Below are 22,951 nucleotides of genomic sequence, written 5' to 3' on the forward strand. Positions count from 1 at the left end.
TCCTATCCTGCGTCCCCTCAGGGTGCACCCACTGGAGGGGGTGGCTGAGGGCTCCAGGACCTTTGTCTCCATCCTGAGCTCCCTCAGGGCCTACCGCAGGGGGTGTCTGGAGTGGTTTGAAGGCTGCAGCATCCTTTGTTTACTGATCTGATGTGTGGGGCGGCATTTTTCTTTCACTTGGGTTAAGTGCCCAATGGAGATGAAAACACTTCCCTGTTGCTTCTCTAGGACTAAAGGCAAAATCGTGGCCTGATTGGAAAATCATTGTTAAAGAAGAATTTAAAGGATTATTTTGATTTTCTTTAACATGATGGCCCTTAATATTTACTTCCAGAAGACTAGTCGAATGCTTGTTTACTGGTTCTCCCAGAACTAGTTTTCTACCAAAACAACTGGTAGCGAGCCTTTTCCACTTAAACAGTTACCGTCTTACAGAATAAGTCCATTTAGAATGTAGTAAGTTCCCAACTATCACGTGAGGAATCTCATGCTAAGGTCTGGTTTACACTGTGGGAAAAAGAAGCAGCCAGAGGCACACTGTTTACCAAGGCTCTGGGTGCACAGGGTGAAGGGGCAAGATGACGCTTCTCCTTTTGTTCTGTCAGAAACCATAGCTGGATAATACCAGCTGCTGCCTGCAGCCCAAGGGTGGTGGAGGGGGCCCTGGGCCGGCAACTGTGACTCAGGAAGGAAGAGTGTCTAAGACTGCGGGGTCTCAGAGTTCCACTGGGGGAAGACTGAGTCATAGCAGATGGCTGCCCCCAAGTTTCCACATTTCCTGGGACGTGGTCAGGTTTGGCTTTGGAGAGGGCCTACTTGCACTCTTGCTTCAGACTGTGACTCTGGAGAACACTGACTTAATCTCCACCTTACTTCATTCTCGTTGGAAATGCCCACATATGTGCGTTTGCGTTTGTGTATTTGGTGTGTGTGTAGGGACTGAAGACGGAGCCCAGGAGGTGGTGAAGGAGATCTTAGAAGATGTGGTCACGTCTGCAGTTAAAGGTGAGAACCAAGCACCCAGCCTCTCCTCCTCCTTGCTCCTTCACACGAGTGCCCAGCCAGGTGTGTTAGTGGTAGAGTGCACCACCGCCACCACCTCCTGCACACTCATGGAAACCAAGAAGTCACTTGTGACTCGTGATGGGTTTTATTCTCCCTCGGGTTGGGTTCAGGATGCGCAGTCTGACAGAGTTAGAGTTGGGTGTGCCACTGGAGATGCAGAGGTCCATGCCCTGTAGAGCCAGGTTTCCCCAGGAGTGGGCGGGGGGCCCTGAGGCAGTGAAGTTTCCGGGCTAGACATCAATGTGTCCAGGGGACAGTCCCCATGTCAGCAGGTGTCACATGCACAGAGAAGCTCTGTTAGTTTTGTTTGACTTCATTCATAACTACCCCAGTTTTTGGTGTAGTTTCAGTGGAATTAACCTTGGATAGCTCCAAATGACTGTTAGATGATTTTTCCTTTTGTTTTACTCGAACTCTGAGGTCAGTGGTTATGTGCTGAACACTGAGCTTCGGGGTCAGTAAACCATTAATGGGTTGAGAAGTCAATAAATTAGTGGTTCGTAATCCGTGTTTTTAAATGGGAGACATAAAACAAAAATAGGTACAAACTGAATGTCTTGCGTGTAGTAGTGTTAAGCATTGTTCCATGAGACATGTTTCAATGATTTATCTTTGTGCACACATGTATACTGGGTCCTGACTTTTAAACTGTATCTCTTAATGAGTGAGCATCAAGGTCAAAGAGTATTGACCTTTGACCTTTTTACCCACTGCTCAAAACCCTGTTTTTTTGTTAATTTAAGGTACCACCAAGCTATAGTCATAGATTTTATTGTTGGTTTAACTCTTTGTAGAAGTGTCTTTAAAAATAAAGTAATTTGATTTCCTACTTTCAGATTTTTCTTTCCTGGGTCCAATATATGAGTATATGAAGTCCTCACATGGTGAACCTTGTCTGTCTTGCTCATACTGTATCTTCCAGCCCCTAGCCTAGAGTTTGGCCCATAGTAGGCACCTGATAAGTATTTGCTGAATATGCTTTAGAAACCATTTTTGAAGATGGTGCTACTGAGTTGTTTGGTGTTCCTTAAATATATTAATATAACGATCCACATGGTAAATTTCTCATAGAGGTCACCTGTTCTGCTAGTCATCAGATATGCTTATTTCATGAAATGATGGAATCCATTTAATTCTTTGTCTTTTCCTTTTCCACATGGCTGCCAGGAAGCTCAGACCTCCTTTTTTTTTCCTCCTACTGTGACTAAGGTTTTCTATCATAGCTATCAACCTCTTCATTTACGTGACTCTTGTTCTCTAACCCCTACATTAGTAACCCTTTCTGTGCATTTCTGTTTATCTGCTTCTAATTATCTTCAGAAGTAGGTAGGGGTGGACAGGGCTGCTACATTGCACATTTCTGGAGGTACCGTTGACCCAGACTATAGTATAAAGTGATCTGGGAGTGGGGCTGTGGGTAACAGACACATAAAGCCAGAAAGGGAAAAAGGAGTAGCTTGAAGGTTATGTGAATAACTTCTGGGACTTCTCTGGTTAAGACAACGTGCTCCTAATGCAGGAGGTACAGGTTCGATCCCTGGTCAGGGAGCTAAAATCCTACATGCCTGATGGCCAGAAAACCAAAACATAAAACAGACGTAATGTTGCAATGAATTCAATAAAGACTTTAAAAATGGTCCACACACACACACACACACAAAAAAAAACTTAAAAAAAACCAAAAACTTCTTCTTGGTGTCAGGCCATCTTTTAGGGTAAGTATTGACTCGATGATGACTTTTGCATTGTATTTTAAGAAGCAGCACAAAAGCATGGGCTGACGGAGCCCGAGAGGGTCCTGAGTGAACTGGAGTGCCAGGAACATGCCGCTCCCCCTGCAGCTGATGAAAACTCCCAGACCAACGGGATAGCGGACGACAGGCAGTCCTTGTCATCAGCAGATAACCTGGTGCGTTGGTGATCTTCTAGCAGACTCCTTTCGAGGTTTACTTCTTCTGTAAGATGCAGAGTTATATTTCTGTCAGAAGAAGCCAGTGAAAACCAGCAAGCCCTGTTCAGTTATTTAGTCACACCATCCTGGCCTGATATTCTGTATGTTCTTGGAACATGCTCGTTAATGCTGGTGGTATGTAATGTTGTTAAACCCTATTTATTCAGAACTTTTAAAAACTTAACATTTCTTGCCCTTTTTCTTTTCTCTCAAAATGGTATACATTGATTACAGAAAGAATAAGGGAAATACAGAGAAAGAAAAATAAGGAAGTAGAAGTCATCCATAATGTAACCCAGAGATAACATTTGTTAAGGTTTTACTTACACCATAGATTTTTCTCTCCCTCCCATGTTTGAACCACTTAAATGTAATAACATGATATGCATGCTGTTTTGTAACCCGCTTTTTAAATTTAAGGTACATTATGAACATCCTTTCAGGCACCCTTAAGTGTGTCTGCTACATTATTTTTTTAGATAGCTTTGTTGTTCTATTGAAAATGCTATATATAAACATTCAAAACAGGAAGAAATACGATCTGAACTTGCCTCCTGAACTCACTCAGTCTCTGCCTTTTCCCATGTGTCCCAACTGTTCAAATGATCACACACACACACAGGAGCCTTTTTATGTATTTCTTTTTCCTGTTCATCACCCTGTTTCATGGAATTTTAGTTATTGATAAACTAGATACCTGTTTATGTACTGTATGTTTATCTACTTTATGCATAAAAATAATAAGATTTTCTCTACAACTATTCCCTACTCCACCCCACCCTGACAGTTGCCCCTGTCTCAGTCTGTTTAGGCTGCATTAATAGAATACTGTATACTGGGTGCCTTATAAACAACAGAAATGTGTTTCTCACAGTTCTGGAGGCGAGGAAGTCCAAGGTCAAGATATTAACAGTTGCAGTGTCTGGTGAGAGCCTGTTTGTTTCCTGGTTCATGGACAGCCATCTTCTTACTCTGTCCTGGCAGAAGGGGCAAGGGAGCTCTCTGAGGCCTGTTTAATAAAGGCAGTAATCCCATCCGTGAAGGCTCCACCTCACTGCCAAAGGCCCCATCTCCAAATTCCATCACATTAGGGATTAGGTTTCAACATAAGAAATTCAGTGAGGGTCTCAGACATCCAGACTATAGCAGTCCCCTTGGGGTTCTGTCATCCCCATTAAGAAGGCGCTGGGGGGATGATCTGGGAGATTGGGATTAGTGTATATACACTGTTGATACATGTATAAAATTAGACAACAGTGAGAACCTGCTGTATAGCACGGTGCTCTGTGGGGACCTAAATGGGGAGGAAATCCAGGAAAGAAGGGATGTATGTATATGTATAGCTGAGCCACTTGGCTGTACAGTAGAAGCTAACACAACCCTGTAAAGCAACTATACTCCAATAAAAAAAATTGTTTTTAATGAATGCACGTATATAGGGATGTGTATAAATTCACACACGGTATCTGTGTCACATATTAGACTGCAACTTGCTTTGTTCCCTCAACACTTTTATGGACATCTTTTCACATCAGTAGTACTAATTTTTTAATGGCCATGTGAAATTCTGTCATGGATTACCATAATCTGTTTAACCAGTTCCCTATTAGGTTTTTGGATTATTTCAGTTTAATCACAGGAGACAGTTCTACAGTGAATATCCTTGTAGATAGATCTTTTTCTTTTGTGACCCCATGGACTGTAGCCCGCCAGGCTCCTCTGTCCCTGCGATTTCGCAGACAAGGATACTGGAGTGGATTGCCATTTCCTTCTCCAGGGGATCTTCCTGACCCAAGGATGGAATCCAGATCTCCTGCACTGGCAGGCAGGTTCTTTATTACTGAGTCACCTGCGAATCCCAACAGTATTCTTAGAAATATCTTCTTTACCCAAACTAATAAAATTATCTATATTCGTTTTGGGTTTTTTATGATTTAACCTTTGCTCATTTATCATTTTAAACCACTCACACCCACTTTTTGAAGGACTTGGAAGTTTTAGAATTGCTGTGACAACTCCCCCAGAAGCTCCTGTTTTGACATATTGTTTCCTCCCCCACATCCTTCACCTCCCCCAATGAGTAAATAATTTACATTTTCATGAGATAATTACATTTCTTATTTTTGAAAAGAGTCATCCTTTTGTTTGGACCCTTTGATTTTTCTCATCTTTGTTCTGATCTTAGGAGTCGGATGCTCAAGGACATCCAGTGGCCGCCAGGTTCTCCCACATTCTGCAGAAGGATGCCTTCCTGGTGTTTCGCTCCCTGTGCAAGCTGTCCATGAAACCCCTTGGCGAAGGCCCCCCAGATCCAAAGTGAGCTGACAGCAGTTCTTGGCCGTCTATAATCCTAATGATCCAGGAGGATCTTAGGGGCTCCAAGAAACCCCACTGCCTTGTCCCCTGGTTGGTGTAAATGCAGGAATTTACAGGACTGTTTTACAATGATTTCAGGCTCATGAAGGTCCCACAGTCCTCTCATCATAGATTATGTGCCCACGAACCAAGATTATTGGGCCCAATTTTTCTTTCCTTGGTTTATATACTAAAAAACAATCGTTCAGTTGAATATTCACCCTCTTTCTCCTGACTGATGAATTTAATCATCTGAAGGTCAGAGTCCCCCACCTGGATGCATAGAGAACCTCAGTTTCTTGCCTTGAATGGAAACTTCTGTTTTCATGGGTACAGATTTATGCCCCAGATTCAACCCAGAGAAGCCAGACCTTTAGAGTGAAGGATATACCACAAGGAAGATGGTGCTGTGGGGTGTCAAAGCAGAAGTTTTGGAGCCATGGGGAGCTGCTGGCTCACATGAGACCAACTTCATGCCCGTAGGAGCTACTGAACCTCATCTGGAAAATGGGAATATGGAAAATCAACTCACAGGATCGTTTACCTGAAATGATAGAATTGACATCCCGAGCACAGGGCCCAGTAGTTCACAATAGTTTATAGTCACTGTTACTGTCATTATTACTGGTTGCTAATTACAGTTCTCTTCTGTTGAGAATATGATGACCATTAGGGAAAAGACTCAGGAAGGTTTCCCTTTCTTTCCATCCCGTGGGCAGGGATGGGAGCCTGAGGCAGGTAGATGAAGAGCCCTGTTCTCGTTGTCTCTAAACACAGAGCAGGACAGACAGTTCAGTCTCACATGATGGATGTGAAGTAATTGGTTCTGTTAGATTCGTTGCAGAACCAGCTTTCCAGAATCGGTTTGTACTTATTTTGCTCCTGCTGTATTTTCTGCTTTATGAGTGGGAGAAAGAGACAACAGTTGGCAGCTCTTGTTCTCCCAGGGCCTGCGGGTTCTGAGAACCTGCCTCATGCCAGCTGCCCTCCCTCTCTTGACATTTTAGGTGCTGTTGCTGATTCTTGAGTCCCCGGCTTCTCAGAAAATCCTCTCACTGATAGAGGAGTGAGACCTTCTTAAACATCCTTTCTGAAATGTTACCTCTCAGCGCTACCCTTGTTCTCTGTCTCCTCTGCCAGGTCCCACGAGCTGCGTTCCAAGGTGGTCTCCCTGCAGCTCCTCCTGTCCGTGTTGCAGAACGCCGGCCCGGTCTTCAGGACTCATGAGATGTTCATCACCGCGATCAAGCAGTACCTCTGCGTGGCGTTGTCCAAGAACGGCGTCTCCTCAGTGCCTGATGTCTTTGAGCTCTCTCTCGCTATTTTTCTCACTCTTCTTTCAAACTTTAAAATGCATCTGAAGATGCAAATAGAGGTATGGACTCCAGTTGACTGCTTTGGGGTTTGTTTTGAAGTTTGATGACGCTTTTATATGATGTGTTAAATATTGGTGGGAGTTACACAGTCTATGTGCTGGCACCCCTAAGAACTTTTTGAGCAAGAGAATTCCTTTTCATAAAAAGTTACTGCCCCCAAATCTTGTATATGTGTGCTTACTCAGTCGTGTCTGACTTTTCATGACCCCATGGACTGTAGCCCTCCAGGCTCATTTTTCCATGGAATTTTCCAGGCAAGAATACTGGAGTGGGTTGCCATTTTCCTTCTCCAGAGGAACTGCCCAACCCAGTGATCAAACCCACATTTCTTGCATTGACAGGCAGATTCTTTACCACTGCACGACCTGGGAAGCCCCAAATCTTGTATACCTTTCATTTTAACCAAAGGTTTAAATTGTGTAGTCTTTTGTTGGGCTCAGTCCCCCAGACATGTTTGTTTAGCCTATAAATTGTTTGAAATAACTTGAATTAGTATCCAGACGGAGAAGTCAGGGACTTCCCTGGTGATTCAGTGGCTAAGACTCTGAGCTCCCAATGCAGGGGGCCTGGGTTCCATCCCTGGTCAGGGAACTAGATCCCATGTGCCGTAACTAGGAGTTCGAATGCTGCAACGAAAGATCCCAAGTGCCACAACTAAGTAAGACCTGAAGTAGCCAAAGAAATACACATTTTTTTAAAAATCGGGAAATGCGATTTTCCATATAAATCCATATTTCTGATTTCCTCTCAAAACCCCACAACTCCAATTCTGCCTTTCCACGTGGCAATTCTTGGCTTTTTCTCTGGAGCAACTGTGTACTCTGATGGGGCTGTATTCACTGTGGTCCTGCCCTCCTCACTCTCCCACACACACCCAGGCTCCTGTGCTCGGCAACCACCTGCACGCACACACACAGCAGCCACCTAAACACAGACATACACAGACACAGACACACCTACACACACACCCACACACCCACACACACACACGCCTGGCCTCCCTCCCTGCTTTACTCATAGACTCAGCCTGCTCGTAAAGGCTTCAGGGGTTTTGAGCCCTAATTTAAGCTATTAATTACTGTCCTCCTTTATCTTCTTCTTGTCATATAGGTCTTTTTCAAAGAGATTTTCCTGAACATTTTAGAAACGTCAACAAGCTCTTTCGAGCACAGGTGGATGGTCATTCAGACCCTGACAAGGATCTGCGCAGGTACTTTCTCCCGGATTGGGGCTCATCCTTTTGACTTACCCAGAAACACTTCTGAGGCTTTCATTCTCCACAGTCCAGATGAAGATCTTGATCCCCTCCTTTTAACGTTGTAATGAAGTGCTGAGGAAATCATTCCCTTAAAGGCTGCTACTCACCTAATGACCAGACTGTTTTGCCCGGGACTTTCTGACTATAGCATGGCAAATCTCATGTCCTGGGAAACCTCCTAATCCTGAAAAACTAGGACACTTGTCACTGTATCTACAAGCTGAACATGGTTTATAAGTCAGAGAGTCCCAGGTATGAGTGTCCTAACTCCTGATTGGGTGCTAAAGTAAATTTGCATTTCCCTTTACACCACCCAATTGTGTGACAATAAACTGAGCATCTATTTGTCATCACAGTAACCTCATCAGAGTTATACGGCTTTAAGAGTTGGATGAGGCAGTTGTTCTCCCTTTTTGACGAGGAAAGTAAGCTGTGAGAGTTTGAGTGAGCGGCCTGAGATTTCAGTGAGTGCCAGGGCAGGCCTGGGAGGAGAGCCTCCTGCATTTCTAGTCCTTCCGTCACACACTTCCTGAGTGAGGCGTGTCCAGCCTGAGTTACTAATTCACTGGGAAAACTTTGTTTGACCAAGGACTCTCGTTTAATAAGGAAACACACGTGTTCTCTGTGTTCACTAAGAATCTCTAACATCCGTGTGTTATTTTCCAAGATGCCCAGTGTGTTGTAGACATTTACGTCAACTACGACTGTGATTTAAATGCTGCTAACATTTTTGAGCGCCTCGTAAACGATTTATCGAAAATCGCTCAGGGAAGAAGTGGACACGAGCTGGGAATGACACCTCTGCAGGTAAAACCACTGAGAACATTTATGTTCACAGTTCATTCATTTCAGTAAACATTTGTCGAGCCACTGTGTGCCAGGCACTGTCCTTGGTGCTGGGGACACAGCAGTGAACAGAACACAGACAGGCACATCCAGGTGCAAAATTGCTGTGGTCCTGACACTTAAAAGCAGGCAGTGAAGAAGCCAGCTGCAGGAAGAATAAAGCAGGGACGCTAGAGAAGGGGTGTTGGAGGTGAGGGTGGGGCCGTCAGGGTCATCTCCCTCAGAAAGTGAGACTTGAGCTGAGACCTGGAGGAAGCGTGTTCACTCTGTCACCTTTTCTTAGATCGTGTGAACACAGGATCCCAGGCTAGAGTAAAGGCAAAGGAGATTGCTTCTTACTAGATTCCCTCCCTACAAAGATGATAGGGTTCTTAACCTGAGGTCTCTGAAGAAATTGGTTGCAAGGTCTGTGAGCCACCTGTAATTACACGTAGAGTTTTGGTGCATGGGGGCATTTTTCTTCAACAAAGGTCTAAAGTTGTCATTAGATGGCCCAGGGAGAGCCAAACCATCTTAGATGCTATTTTGAGTCTAAAATGTTTGCAGTTTTTAAAAGATGACCTGCAACTCACATTCACATTCAGCTTTTTAGTTGAGAAGTGCTACTTTTTTTTTTTTTTTAATATTTATTTATCTATTTGCACCAGGTCTTTACTTGCAGCATGCAGACTCTTTAGTTGTGGCATGTGGGATCTAGTTCCCTGACCAGGGATCGAACCCAGGTCCCCTGCACTGGGAGCATGGAGTCTTAGCCACTGGCCCACCAGGGAAGTCCCGAGAAGTGCTACTTAAAAAAAAAAAAAGTATTTACCTGCAGAGTAAGCCTTAAGATGGAATGCTTTTGTGTGTGTTCAGGGGATGATGGTGTCCACAGTCATTTATCTGCTGCATAAAATTCTTTTCTCTTTTTTCAGGGTCACTAGTTAAGACTCTCCCTTTTTTTTAAAAAAAAAAATGTGTTTTAAATGTTTGGTTGGTTGTTTTTTGTTTTGTTAATTTATATAAGCAATGAATGAGAATTTCACTTTAAAAATCCAAATAATACTCTTCACTTTAGTAAAGTACACATCCCATATTTTTGCAGATAGGGAGTTTGTAATGAACACCTTTAAAGACGATCATGGTTTTTGCAGTGAGCCCTCAATGTTTACGTCACGGGTTCCCTCTTCTTGGGTCAGTAACTCTAAACGTCAGTGATTATCTTGTATTGTCACAGGATTCCCAGAGCCCTCCAGACGTCTGCACTTAGTTTATCTGCCGAGTCTCTGTACTTGTCACCTTTGTCCTTTAGGAGCTCAGTCTCAGGAAGAAAGGCCTGGAGTGCCTCGTGTCCATCCTCAAGTGCATGGTGGAGTGGAGCAAAGACCTGTATGTGAATCCCAATCATCAGACCAGCCTGGGTGAGAGACCCCCCAGTGCACACACACACACCTCCCACCCGCCACCATCTGCCAATCACAATAGGCTGCCCACAACTTTTGGAAAAAGCTATCCTGATACAGTTGTCTTGCTAAGTTGCTGCTAAGTCAGTTCAGTCGTGTCCAACTCTGTGCGACCCCATAGACGGCAGCCCATCCGGCTCCCCCGTCCCTGAGATTCTTCAGGCAAGAACACTGGAGTGGGTTGCGATTTCCTTCTCCAATGCATGAAAGTGAAAAGTGAAAGTGAAGTCGCTCAGTCGCGTCCAACTCTTAGCGACGCCATGGACTGCAGCCTACCAGACTCCTCCGTCCATGGGATTTTCCAGGCAAAAGTACCAGAGTGGGTTGCCCATACTTGTCTTAGAATTAGCAAAATACTTTAGTTTGGGAAATACCTGAAGTGTTTTAAAGGTTCTGCTTTTTAATCCATCTGAAACTTGGGTGGGGGTTGGGTGGAGATAGTGTGAATTGTGCTGTAACTTCATTTTTCCAGAAAACCATTTATTACAACTTTTTTTAGTAGTCTTTTTTCCCCTCACTGATTTGAAGTACCACCTTGATGGTGTAGCACACCTCCCTGTGTGCATAACTGTTTCTGAATTTGCTGTTCTGTTGATTTGTCTGTTCCTCCGCCAATCCCGTGCTTTTCGGATGCCTAGAGTTCTGCAGTGAGTTCCAGGGCCTGCGAGGACAGGCTCTGTGTCTTGTGCATCTTGCACTTTTATTCTTTCACGTGAATTTTAGGGTTAGCTTATTTTCCACAAGCAAGTTGTTAAGTAAAGTAACCGCGATATTGAGGTTTTCATGAACCTTACAGTACAAAGCTTATTGTTACAGGCCTGGGAAAGGGAACCGTACAGCCACACCTCAGCTCAGCCTCGCCTGCGTCCCATCTGCTCACTTGGTTGCCTTTGCTTTTACGTCGTCGCAGGTCAGGAGCGGCCTGTGGACCAGGAGATGGGGGACCTGGCGAGGCGGAGCAGCGTGACGTCCATGGAGTCCACCGTGTCCTCGGGGACGCAGACAACCGTCCAGGACGACCCGGAGCAGTTTGAGGTCATCAAGCAACAGAAGGAGATGATTGAACACGGCATCGAGCTGTGAGTGTGGCTGTTGGCTGGCTGAGTCTCTTGGGAACCTGGCTTTGACTCCTGAAGATGAAACGCCTGTTACAGATGACCGGGGCTGGCGCTTATGGTCAGGCCCGATCAAGTCGCGCTGAGTGCGCGTGTGAGTGTGTAAGAGAGAAATCTAATAGCTTTGTGTGGTTGATGCCTGGTCTTTTTTTCCTTTCTTCCTAATTTAAAAAATTTAACTAGTTTAGAAAATGCAGAAAAGTATAAAGCAAGAATGTTAAAATCACTCATAAAATTACTACCTAGAGGAACTTTCCATTGGTAACTATTGTACTTCAGCATACAAAAAACTTAATTTTTGCCATATTTGTGTTACCTACTTTTTTTTTTTTTCTGAACCATTTGAAAGTAATTTGTAGCCATCACATTACTTAAGCTCTACATGGCTGAAAAATAAGGACCTTCTCCCATATAATCACATCATCATTATAGAATCATGAGTAAACATGATTTCTTTCATCTTTCATACACAGAAATGCATACATTCTCACATGCTGTCCAACTTTTGAATGGTAAGTCAATTTTGTAAACTCAATTCATTTTAAAAATTGATGTTACAGTACTCATTTATTGGATTGGCCTAAAAGTTCACATGCATTTTTCTGTAACATCTGATGGAAAAACCCAAACGGAATTTTTAGCCAACCCCCAGTGTGATTATTTCTATTCTCACCATCCCTTGCATCCCCTCAGTGTATTCTCCCACAGCAGCTAAAGGAATCTTTTAAAAACTCACATCAGTCTTACCACTCCCCTGCCTGCACTCACTCCAGGTTTCCCATTTCCTCCCCACAGCCCTATCCAGCCTCCAGCCTCCCTCTCTGATCTCTTCCAGTAGTCCTGGATCTTATATGAGTTTCAGTCCCTTGAACATCTCAAGCATTTGGCACCATTGCACCTTCTGCTTGGAATATTCTTGGGTCTTTTTCAACTTTCAGGCTTGACAAAGCATCTCTTCCTCAAGGAGGCCCCCAGTAACCGCACTCTCTGGACAGGTCCAAGGTCACCTCTGTCCCCGCACAGCCTTTCTTCACAGCTTTTGCCACAGTTTGTGTTTCTGTGCTTCTTTCAGTCCCAGTGCATGGCGTGGTGAATAACAAGTTGAATTTATATAGCGGTTATATTTGCCTGCCTTTAACAGGAATTACAGAAGTAACTACTCAAGTGCCGTTGAAGGAAATCCCAGAGTACAGAGTCTAGACTGTTACAGTGGCTCTATGGATGTCAGAAATCCGGCTTCTTTTATCTTTCTGCTTCACCATCCTGAATACAATTTTCGTTTTCACCGTTGCCTCATGGTTTAAGATGACTGCTGGAGCTCTGGTCATCACACATGTATTGTGGGGAAGAAGGGGGAAAAGCAAAAGACGTATATCCCCTGCCCCCCTCAGCCAGGTCAGCTTTGTTTCAGGATTCTTCCTAGAAGTACCCACACCAGATCTCATCTCTCACCGGCCAGAACTTTATCACATTGCCATACTTTGTCTAAGGGAGGCAGGGAAGTGTGTTTTTTATCCCAGATAGTTGTGTGCCCAGCTAAACAACTAGGTCTTATTAGTGTTGGAGAAGAAGAAAATGGCTTTTGGGTGACAACCAGCAGAGTCTGTTAGAGCTAGGTCAGAAATTAAAGGTGGAATTGAGAAAAGCTACCAGGACACACAAGACTTTCCGAGCTGATGTGGGATGACTTGTTCATGGTGTTACTGTAATTTGCCTCAAAAGCCAGCTATTTCCATCCCCCGGAGTTTGGAATCAGCAATCTGTGTCCCGTCTCTTGAAACAGATTTAACAAGAAACCCAAGAGAGGGATCCAATATCTCCAGGAGCAGGGCATGCTGGGAACATCGGTGGAAGACATTGCCCAATTCCTGCACCAGGAGGAGCGTCTGGATTCTGTAAGATGGGGAGCTGGGCACATACTTGTGGGTTCTTCTGTGTGGCTCTGAGACCTTACTGGCTTTCACCTAGAGACTGGCTGACCCCTGAGTGCAGTGCCATTGTCTGCACTCCTGTTTATGGTAGTCCTGTTTATCCCTTGGGCTAGTGTTGCAAGAAGTTCTTTACAGGGAATAAACCAGCCTTCTGACAGGTGGTTGTTTATTTGGGGAGAGGTTGTAGGAGCTAAGTGTCCCTTGACTGCCAGAAATTGTTCTTTCGGGTGCTCATCTGCAGCTCAACTCCCTGTTGAGTGTGTCTTATCATTCCTCCATTTTTCAGTGCCTTTCTTCATGGCAGGGCCAGCTGAACCTGGGGTGGTTTGGCGGTTGGCCAGGCTTAGGGAGTGACCCAGCTTTTCTCGCGGCCCAGCCCATCCTAGGTATTGAGAGCTGGGACAGTATTCCTGCCTTGTTTAACTGAAGTGTCTTTCTCTGGGTGTTCATATTTGATAGTTTTTAGTTGTGAGTGAGTGTGTATGTTTCAGACCCAAGTAGGTGATTTTCTGGGGGAAAGCATGAAGTTCAACAAGGAGGTGATGTATGCCTATGTGGACCAACTCGACTTCTGTGAAAAAGAGTTTGTCTCAGCCCTACGGACATTTCTAGAAGGTTTCCGCCTACCTGGAGAAGCTCAGAAGATTGATCGGCTAATGGAGAAGTTTGCTGCAAGATACATAGAGTGCAACCAGGGGTGAGCACCGTGTTTAAGTCTCTTCCACCATGTTTTTGCCGTCCTCAGAGCATCAGTCTTCCTGTGGTTGGGGGTTCAGTTTAATCTTTTTAAATCTGTGCCCAGCCACTAAGGTTTCTGTTCACTCTGCACCAGCAGGCACTGTGCTGAGGGATTATCTCATGCAAGAGCGCCTATTCTTTAATGTCTACAACATTTGATACATTTATATATTGTATTATGGCTTCCCTGATGGCTTAGATGGCAAAGAATTTGCCTGCAATTAGGAGACCCAGGTTCGATCCCTGGGTGGGGAAGATCCCATGGAGAAGGGAATGGTTACCCTCTCCAGTAGTCTTGCCTGAAAAATTCCAGGGACAGAGGAGCCTGGCAGGCTGTCCATGGGGTCACAAAGAGTCAGACACAACTAAATGACTAACATAACAGGGTTGCCATGGTGGTGATAATTAGCCTCTCTGTCATCTCATATTAACTATTTCTTTTTAGCTTTTGGGAGAATTAAGATCTAGAAGAGAAGGCAATGGCACCCCACTCCAGTACTTTTTTTTTTTTTTAACTAAACCATGTTTCTAAGAGTTTCATCTAAGGAAATAATTACCCATGTGTCCAAATAGGTGTTTGAAAGGTCATGCATCGAAATTTTAGTTGTTCTAGGGAGAGATTAGATGAAGGACAGCCTAGATTGTCCCATCAATGAGAGACTGATCTTTAAAAAACAAAGTGTGGTGTACCACTCCTTCAGAGAAGGCAGTGGCACCCCACTCCAGTACTCTTGCCTGGAAAATCCCATGGACAGAGGAGCCTGGTAGGCTGCGGTCCATGGGGTCTCTATGAGTCGGGCATAACTGAGCGACTTCACTTTCACTTTTCACTTCCCTGCATTGGAGAAGGAAATGGCAACCCACTCCAGTGTTCTTGCCTGGAGAATCCCAGGGACGGGGGAGCTTGGTGGGCTTCCGTCTGTGGGGTCCCACAGAGTCAGACACAGCTGAAGCGACTTAGCAGCAGCAGCAGCAGCGTTGCTTTAGTAATATGAAACATTGTAGCATATAAAAAAGTGAGTTTCTTTTCTTTGGTTCACATCTCTTCTGGTCTTTTTTTGTTTGTTTTTAAATTTAATTAATTTATTATTTACTTATTTTTTCTAAACTAAGTTTTTCTAGACTCTGGGTCATTAGTTATCATTAAGTGGCGATGAAAGCATCTGGGGAGCACTCGGCCTGCTTTGCACGAAGCGTGTCTCCCTGAGCCCTGTTGCCGCCGTCCAGCCTTGTCTCTGTCCGTGTTCTCACATCTGAAATCTTTTTTGTTTTTTAGGCAAACTCTGTTTGCTAGTGCTGACACTGCGTATGTCCTAGCATATTCAATTATTATGCTAACTACAGACTTGCACAGCCCTCAGGTAACATATTTTAATGACTTAAATACTACAGTAGCTAAATAAATAACTATTTGGGCCACTGGATGTCTCCTAAGTGGATTCTTCATTTTTTTTTAATTTCAGGTAAAAAATAAAATGACAAAAGAGCAGTATATTAAAATGAACCGGGGTATCAATGATAGTAAAGATCTACCTGAAGAGTATCTCTCAAGCATCTATGAAGAGATAGAAGGCAAGAAAATTGCGATGAAAGAAACAAAAGAACACACAATTGCCACCAAATCTACTAAGCAGAGTAAGGTCTAATGGCAAATTATTTCTCAGTCCCAATGTTCAGGTGTATCAGAATGCATGATTAAGTTCCCTGGTGACAGATTTCATTTGCATATCTCGCTATCTGAATAAGAAATGTGATTAAATTAGTTATTATGATTACATTGACACTCTCACAGTATCACTTAACTTCTTACTAGATTTGTAATTAGTTACAAGAGGCAATTTAAAATAATCTGAGAGCTAAATTACTCCCAAAAAATGTTTCTTAAAACTTTGCTGTAATACCAGGGGTGATTGCATCAACCCTGATTAGAATTCTCCTACTTAAGACCCCTGCGAGGCTGTCAGTCTCATTGGTGAGGCAGCAGCGTGTCCGATTTAGAGCACAGGCTCTGTAGCCACACGTCTGAATTCAGGTCCCAGCTCTACTGCCTGTTAGCTCTGTGGCCCTGGGCAAGTTACTTACTGTTTCTGGGCCTCATTTCCCACCAGTGAAATGGCAGTAATACTTGCTACAGACTCAGGAAGTGGTCCTTGTGAGGAGGATTTGTGAGTTAATTGTTGTAAATCTTTTGAAACAGAGCCCGGCACATAGCAAGCACTCGGCGAGTATTAGCTGCTGTTATTTCTTTGTAGGTGTCGCTAGTGAAAAGCAACGACGGCTACTGTATAACTTGGAAATGGAGCAAATGGCGAAAACAGCCAAAGCTCTGATGGAGGCCGTGAGCCATGCCAAAGCCCCGTTTACGAGTGCCACTCACTTGGACCATGTCCGGCCAATGTTCAAAGTGAGTATACAGAGAAGTTAAGACACGGCTGAACCTGATTCTAGAGTTGATCAGCCAGAAGCTCACCAGCGAGTTTATAATGGTGAAGAGATTGGGGAGGGGAAAGGCCACATCTGGTGTTTCTTTCTGACTAGTAACTACAGCGAGTCCTTCCTGGAAGCCCCGTGGTGTTGCTGGGGATACGTCAGCACAGGCTCAACAGTCAGAGCATCTAGTTTAAGCCCTGCCTTTGCCACTTTGTTGCTCTGGAACTGGGATCAGGTTATTCAGCCTCTCTCTGTTCATCATCTGTGAAATGGGTCCTGCAGGGCTGCTGGGGGGATTGAATGAATGAATTATTCAGGCAAAAGAGACAGCTTTATTGTGATATCTCATCTCAGTGGCCTCAGGGTTAGCCTATAAGAAGACATGAGGTAGAATAAAAGCCATATCCTTGGGACTTCCCTGGTGATCCAGAGATGGAGGCTCCATGCTGCCACTGCAGGGGGCACAGGTTCAGTCCCCCGTGGGGGAGCTGAGGCCCCACTTGCCAGTTGGTGCAGCCAAAAAAACAAAGAAACAATATCCTAAGTTCTCTGTTTTTTAAATGTCTAGAAAAGGTACATGTTCTAAATATATAGCACTCACGTTTTCTCTTAAGTTTTTAAAGTAACTGCTGATATCCTGTTGATCACTTCTAGATATTTGTGTGCTTTTATTTTCAGGGAATTCACAAGAAGGTTGGAGGAAAAGTAAACTCTTAAGTAATCTGAATTAGGAAGCTTTCAATAAGCTAAGTTGATAGAACCTAAGTTGCTTATAGATTTTACTTTGCATGCCAACCTCTGATTGGCAATAGGTGCCTGTGCACCGTGTAAAGGATTCTCCAGCCCCGATTAGACTAAGCAGGGAGTGGGGTCTCTGATGGACTCGTGCTGTCTGCCATGAGTACAGTAGACGTGGTGGTGGCCCAGTAGCCACGTACGTGCCAGCCTTCCTTTAGAACTGTGCGTTTAGTAAATGGCATGCTGTAGTGATGACTCTGACCCTGGTTTAGGAGGAATTTTTATTTCGTGTTGTGAATGAATCAGAATAGCTGTGAACTTGACATCCTGGCTGTGCTTGTAACTAACAGTGTGGCCTCTAAGTGCTCTTCCACACTGAGATTCCAGACGTTTTCCAAACCTTCCTCCCTTGGTAGCTGGTGTGGACGCCGCTGTTGGCAGCCTACAGCATCGGACTGCAGAACTGTGACGACACTGAGGTGGCCTCGCTGTGCTTGGAAGGCATCCGGTGTGCGATCCGGATTGCCTGCATCTTTGGAATGCAGGTGGGTGTACGTTCTCACAGCTCCAGAGAAACTGGTGGGCTGTGTTCTTCAGGATTTGGCAAAATTTAGAAACGATCAGATATTTCCAATTAGCTGAAAACTTCTCAGCAGACACCTTACTCATGCCCACTGAGAGGAAGACGACAGATTTGTGCTGGCAACAGCCTGACTGGGGGAAGAATTGGCAATTTGGATTAAAAACCATTTTTGAAGGTAGGTGGGTGTCCAGGCTACTCAATTGGACTTGACAAAACAGCCTTCCTATCCATCTGGCTAGGTGCCTGGTGCTGGAAATAGTGTTTTCCTTTTAAAACCAGCTTATTATTTTAATTTCCCTTATTTCCAGGTCTTCTCTGGGGGAAATAAGTAGTTCAGTGGAAAATGAATGTGTCTGTAAATCTTTTGGGTCTTGAAAAATTCAAGCAAGTAAGCAAAATACAATTCTAAACTCTTATGAACTCAGGAAGTTGTCAGTTTCATATATCCTAAATCACTAAGAGTTTGTACCCCTCTATTTGGAAAACCTCAGTCTTCTGTTCCCATGTATCTTACAGATAGACATTTTCTTTTGTACCAAGACCCCAGGCTTGGACTGCAGACAGTCTGGGTTTCACACCTCACCTCTGCTGCTTCTCTAGCCTAACGTTGGTCTAGCCACCTCCTCCCTGAGTCACCCTTTATTTCCTCATTTGCAAACTTGAGATAATAGACCAACCTGTAGGACTGTTGCGGAAATCAGTGTTTACCTGACAGCCTTAGCATTCAGCAGATTGCTCCGCCGCTCCCTCAGAAGGGAGGTCAGTGGCAGAGGAGAGGCTAGTCCTCAAACGTGCAATGAGGTATTTGGGTAGCGGGAGGACAGAGGCATGGAGTACCTGGTGTGGCTCGGGTGTGTTAATGTGCGTACAACCTGTCCCCACGTGTGCGGGAGGCAGCAGAGAAACCAGTGCTCAGTCCCTTCGATGCGAGACCCATCTCACCCAGGCCAGGATCTCAGCGTCACCTCTCTGCCTCCCTTGCAGCTGGAACGAGATGCCTATGTCCAGGCCCTTGCGCGCTTCTCCCTGCTGACGGCCAGCTCCAGCATCACGGAGATGAAGCAGAAGAACATTGACACCATAAAGACGCTCATCACCGTGGCTCACACTGACGGCAACTACCTCGGGAATTCCTGGCACGAGGTGAGCGTCTCTGAAAGCCCCATGGTTGCCTTTTCTCAGTGAGGATGAGCCCCGGCTTTCCTTCCATTCAGAGTCCGTCTCTCTTGGGTCAACTCTGTTTCTCTGCAGTCAAGCCTCGCTTTAACTCTGGGTTTTGTCTTACTCCCTGTGTCCCTCATGTATCAGAAAGTCAGCCTCCCTGGGGCTGCAGCGAGGGAAACGCCTCAGGTCCGCCACCTCACCAGGTGCCCCCAACCCCATCGCCAGTGTCCATGCGGAGCGGACCTCTGTTGTAGCCGCCTTCTTCCCACAAGGCCTTGCACCCCTCCTGAGAGCTCTTACTGCAGGGAGTGGATTTAAAACGAAGTCCAAAGCCCAGTTTCTCTCCCACATGTAGCAAAAAGGACGTGGTCAGCATCTAACGTGAGCCATGAAGATTGCCAACAGGTTCACTTCTTTTTTTAAACCATGTTCTAAGAGTTTCATCTAAGGAAATAATTACCCATGTGTCCAGACAGGTGTTCGAAAGGTCATGCATCGAAATTTTAGTTGTTCTAGGGAGAGATTAGATGAAGGACAGCCTAGATTGTCCCATCAATGAGAGACTGATCTTTAAAAAACAAAGTGTGGTGTACCACTCCTTCAGAGAAGGCAGTGGCACCCCACTCCAGTACTCCTGCCTGGAAAATCCCATGGATGGAGGAGCCTGGTGGGCTGCAGTCCATGGGGTCGCTATGAGTCGGGCATGACTGAGGAACTTCACTGTCACTTTTCACTTCCCTGCATTGGAGAAGGAAATGGCAACCCACTCCAGTGTTCTTGCCTGGAGAATCCCAGGGACGGGGGAGCCTGGTGGGCTTCTGTCTGTGGGGTCCCACAGAGTCGGACACGACTGAAGCAACTTAGCAGCAGCAGCAGCAGTACCACTCCTTAGGTTATATGGACATTTAAAATGAAGTTGCTCAGGGGACTGCCCTGGCATCCAGTGGCTAGGACTTTGCCTTCCAATGCAGGGGGTGCAGGTTTGACCCATGCTCAGGGAGCCAAGATCCCACGTGCCTCTTGGCCAAAAAACAAAATATAAAGCAGAAGCAATATTGTGACAATTCAATAAAGACTTTAAAAACCGTCCACATCAGAAAAAAATATTTAAAAGAAAAAAAGATAATGTTTCTGAAAGGAGAGACAGCCAGCATTACATGTTCCCTGATGGATGCACACGATGCCACTTAAGAAATGTTTTTGCCTAAAACTCCAGCCTGAGTCAGTTCAAGCCTCCACTGCTTATTTGAAGGAAATGTAGGGGATGGAGGAGCGCGGTAAGTGGCATCGTGAGAACACAGCCTGCGAACTGTGGGATACGTCAGACTCTCAGCAAATGACCAGGTTTCTTCAACAAATAAATTGGAAGAAAAATAGTAGAGGGGTGAGGAAGAGAAGGAAACATATAGAGAGAAGTCTCTTTCTGTAAAGAAACTTCAGAGAAAAACCGATAAAGATGCTACTGAAGATGGTCTTTAATACTTTGATCACAATGTATTAAAAAATCACTGTATAAGCATGGTGCGGCATCACCCTTCATGCCAGGCATACACAGAAAATGAGACTAGGAAAGATAAACGAGCATGTTAGCATCCTCTCTGTGTGATAGAATTATGGATTTATTTTCTCTTTTTCCTTCAGTTGTATTTTCTTTTTTTTTTTTAATTTTATTTTTAAACTTTACAATATTGTATTAGTTTTGCCAAATATCAAAATGAATCCGCCACAGGTATACATGTGTTCCCCATCCTGAACCCTCCTCCCTCCTCCCTCCCCATAACATCCCTCTGGGTCGTCCCAGTGCACCAGCCCCAAGCATCCAGTATCGTGCATCGAACCTGGATTGGCGACTTGTTCCATATATGATATTATACATATTTCAGTGCCATTCTCCCAAATCATTCCACCCTCTCCCTCTCCCACAGAGTCCAAAAGACTGTTCTATACATCAGTGTCTCTTTTGCTGTCTCGTATACAGGGTTATTGTTACTATCTTTCTAAATTCCATATATATGCGTTAGTATACTGTACTGGCGTTTTTCTTTCTGGCTTACTTCACTCTGTATAATAGGCTCCAGTTTCATCCACCTCATTAGAACTGATTCAAATGTATTCTCTTTAATGGCTGAGTAATACTCCATTGTGTATATGTACCACAGCTTTCTTATCCATTCATCTGTTGATGGACATCTAGGTTGCTTCCATGTCCTGTCTATTATAAACAGTGCTGCGATGAACATTGGGGTACACGTGTCTCTTTCCCTTCTGGTTTCCTCAGTGTGTATGCCCAGCAGTGGGATTGCTTTAAAAAACTGGCAATAGAACTGCCTTATGACCCAGTTGTACTTTCTAATTTCTCTACCGCCTGAAGGTATTACTTTTTGTTTTAGAGGGAAAACTAAGAATAGAGGCTCGGGTGTAGAGAGTGGTGGGGCTGTGATGACCTGGAAAGGAAATTGCTGGCAGCCTCCTGCCGCCACAGGGATCACACAGTTCAGGGGGAGGGCCCGGGGCTAGACAGCTGGTCGGGGTGTCCGCCTCTCTGCCTGTGTGACATGACAAGTTACTTAGTCTTTGAGCCTCATCTTCCTCCTCTGTGCAACCTTCAGAGGGTTGTTGTGAGAAGGAAAGGAATTAACATGTGGAAAATGGATTAGAACTGAATTTGGCAAGAAGAGAAGGAAATGGCCGCCCAGTCCAGTATTCTTGACTGGAGAAGCCCATGGACAGAGGAGCCTGGTGGGCTACAGTCCATAGGGTCGCAGAGAGTCAGTCATGACTGAAGTGACTTAGCACGTACGAGAGCTTAGTAGCTCTTAGCTGTTAGTCACCATCATCATCGCGGCACATACCTTGGTCGTTTTTCACCCCATTGTTCCTTTCTCTGTCACCACTCGGAAGTATTCCATATTAGTAAACATGGGAGGGGTAGGTTGTCATTGTTTTCAGTTATGTGCTTTATTAATAAATTATTTCCTGTTTCCTGAGGAATCAGTGTACCCTAATGAATCAGTAGATAGCTGCTGTCTCCCCTAGAACTTTCTTTTTCTTTTAACTAAGAGATACGTTAATGTGGGGCCCCTGCCAGTTGCCAAGCGTACAGCGGCATCTGGAGATGTTAATGAATCAGCGAAAAAGAGCCATCACTGATTTGATGGTCAGACACTCTGAGAAGTCAGGTTGGAGTCAGTAAGTCCTTGGCCACAGGTGTTACATACATATCCCAGCTTCTGGAAAAGGGAGGTCATTAGCAGTTTACTAGTAATAATTTAATAGTATGACATGTGGACTCTCTGAGGTGGATTCAAGTGCCTGTCTTAGTCAAGGGGAAGGCATTTTCTAAGTGAAAATCCTCAGCAGTGCTCCGTGATGTCGTGGAGTCCCATACTCTGGGACTGGGTTATAAGGTCACCATGGAAAGCAAAACTCAGCCGTAGTCAGAAGTCCCCATGGAAATTCCTTAAGAAGGGTTTACCTGGAGATGTATGTGCCGTCCCTCCTCAAGTTTCAAGCAGCCAGTTTTTGCTGCAGTAGAAGTTGAAGCCGGTCTCTGTATTCAGATGAGCTCCAGGTGAGAGAGGGCCATGCGTGGGTGTGGCTTCTCCAGCACCTGAGCCACCCCATGGGGCTGGGAGATCGTCTTTTCTCCTACCGCCCACCCATGCCAGGGCATGCCCTCGTTTATTCTGTTAACCAGAAAATAATCTCCAAGTGCTGGGGATTCAGCAGTGAACAAGGTAGAGTTAATGCCCTGTTGGCACAAGAGACAGAGAACAAATACATGACATAATGCCAGAAAGTAAGTACTTAAGAGAAAAAAGAAAACTGCATGGCCAGGGGATGGTGATGGGGAGGGTGTGTGATCTCAGGTGGCTGAGGGAGGTCTCTGGGGACACGGGTCTGAGCTGGGAGTCTAAGGGGTGAGCCATGGGGAGGAGCGACAGTAACACGTTCAAGCA

General features: G+C 44.9%; 1 protein-coding gene across 2 annotated transcripts in view; it reads left to right on the forward strand.

Annotated features, from left to right (window-relative positions):
* ARFGEF2 (ADP-ribosylation factor guanine nucleotide-exchange factor 2 (brefeldin A-inhibited)) overlaps nt 1-22,951 on the forward strand; it is a 69,780-nt gene that overhangs the window by 14,678 nt on the left and 32,151 nt on the right. For both annotated transcript variants that reach the window (XR_824825.1, XM_010835069.1), the window contains exons 5-19: nt 937-1,005; nt 2,823-2,974; nt 5,202-5,332; nt 6,512-6,746; nt 7,858-7,957; nt 8,673-8,812; nt 10,143-10,251; nt 11,204-11,372; nt 13,192-13,303; nt 13,831-14,036; nt 15,354-15,438; nt 15,541-15,712; nt 16,330-16,481; nt 17,662-17,790; nt 18,813-18,971. Coding sequence is in view for 1 of the 2 variants with exons in the window: in XM_010835069.1 (XP_010833371.1) it covers nt 937-1,005; nt 2,823-2,974; nt 5,202-5,332; nt 6,512-6,746; nt 7,858-7,957; nt 8,673-8,812; nt 10,143-10,251; nt 11,204-11,372; nt 13,192-13,303; nt 13,831-14,036; nt 15,354-15,438; nt 15,541-15,712; nt 16,330-16,481; nt 17,662-17,790; nt 18,813-18,971 (2,120 nt within the window). In the remaining variant the exon portion in view is untranslated. The remainder of the gene's footprint in view (nt 1-936; nt 1,006-2,822; nt 2,975-5,201; nt 5,333-6,511; nt 6,747-7,857; nt 7,958-8,672; nt 8,813-10,142; nt 10,252-11,203; nt 11,373-13,191; nt 13,304-13,830; nt 14,037-15,353; nt 15,439-15,540; nt 15,713-16,329; nt 16,482-17,661; nt 17,791-18,812; nt 18,972-22,951) is intronic.

Source organism: Bison bison, unplaced genomic scaffold, assembly GCF_000754665.1.
Source record: "Bison bison bison isolate TAMUID 2011002044 unplaced genomic scaffold, Bison_UMD1.0 scf7180017864038, whole genome shotgun sequence".
Classification (NCBI taxonomy): domain Eukaryota; kingdom Metazoa; phylum Chordata; class Mammalia; order Artiodactyla; family Bovidae; genus Bison; species Bison bison.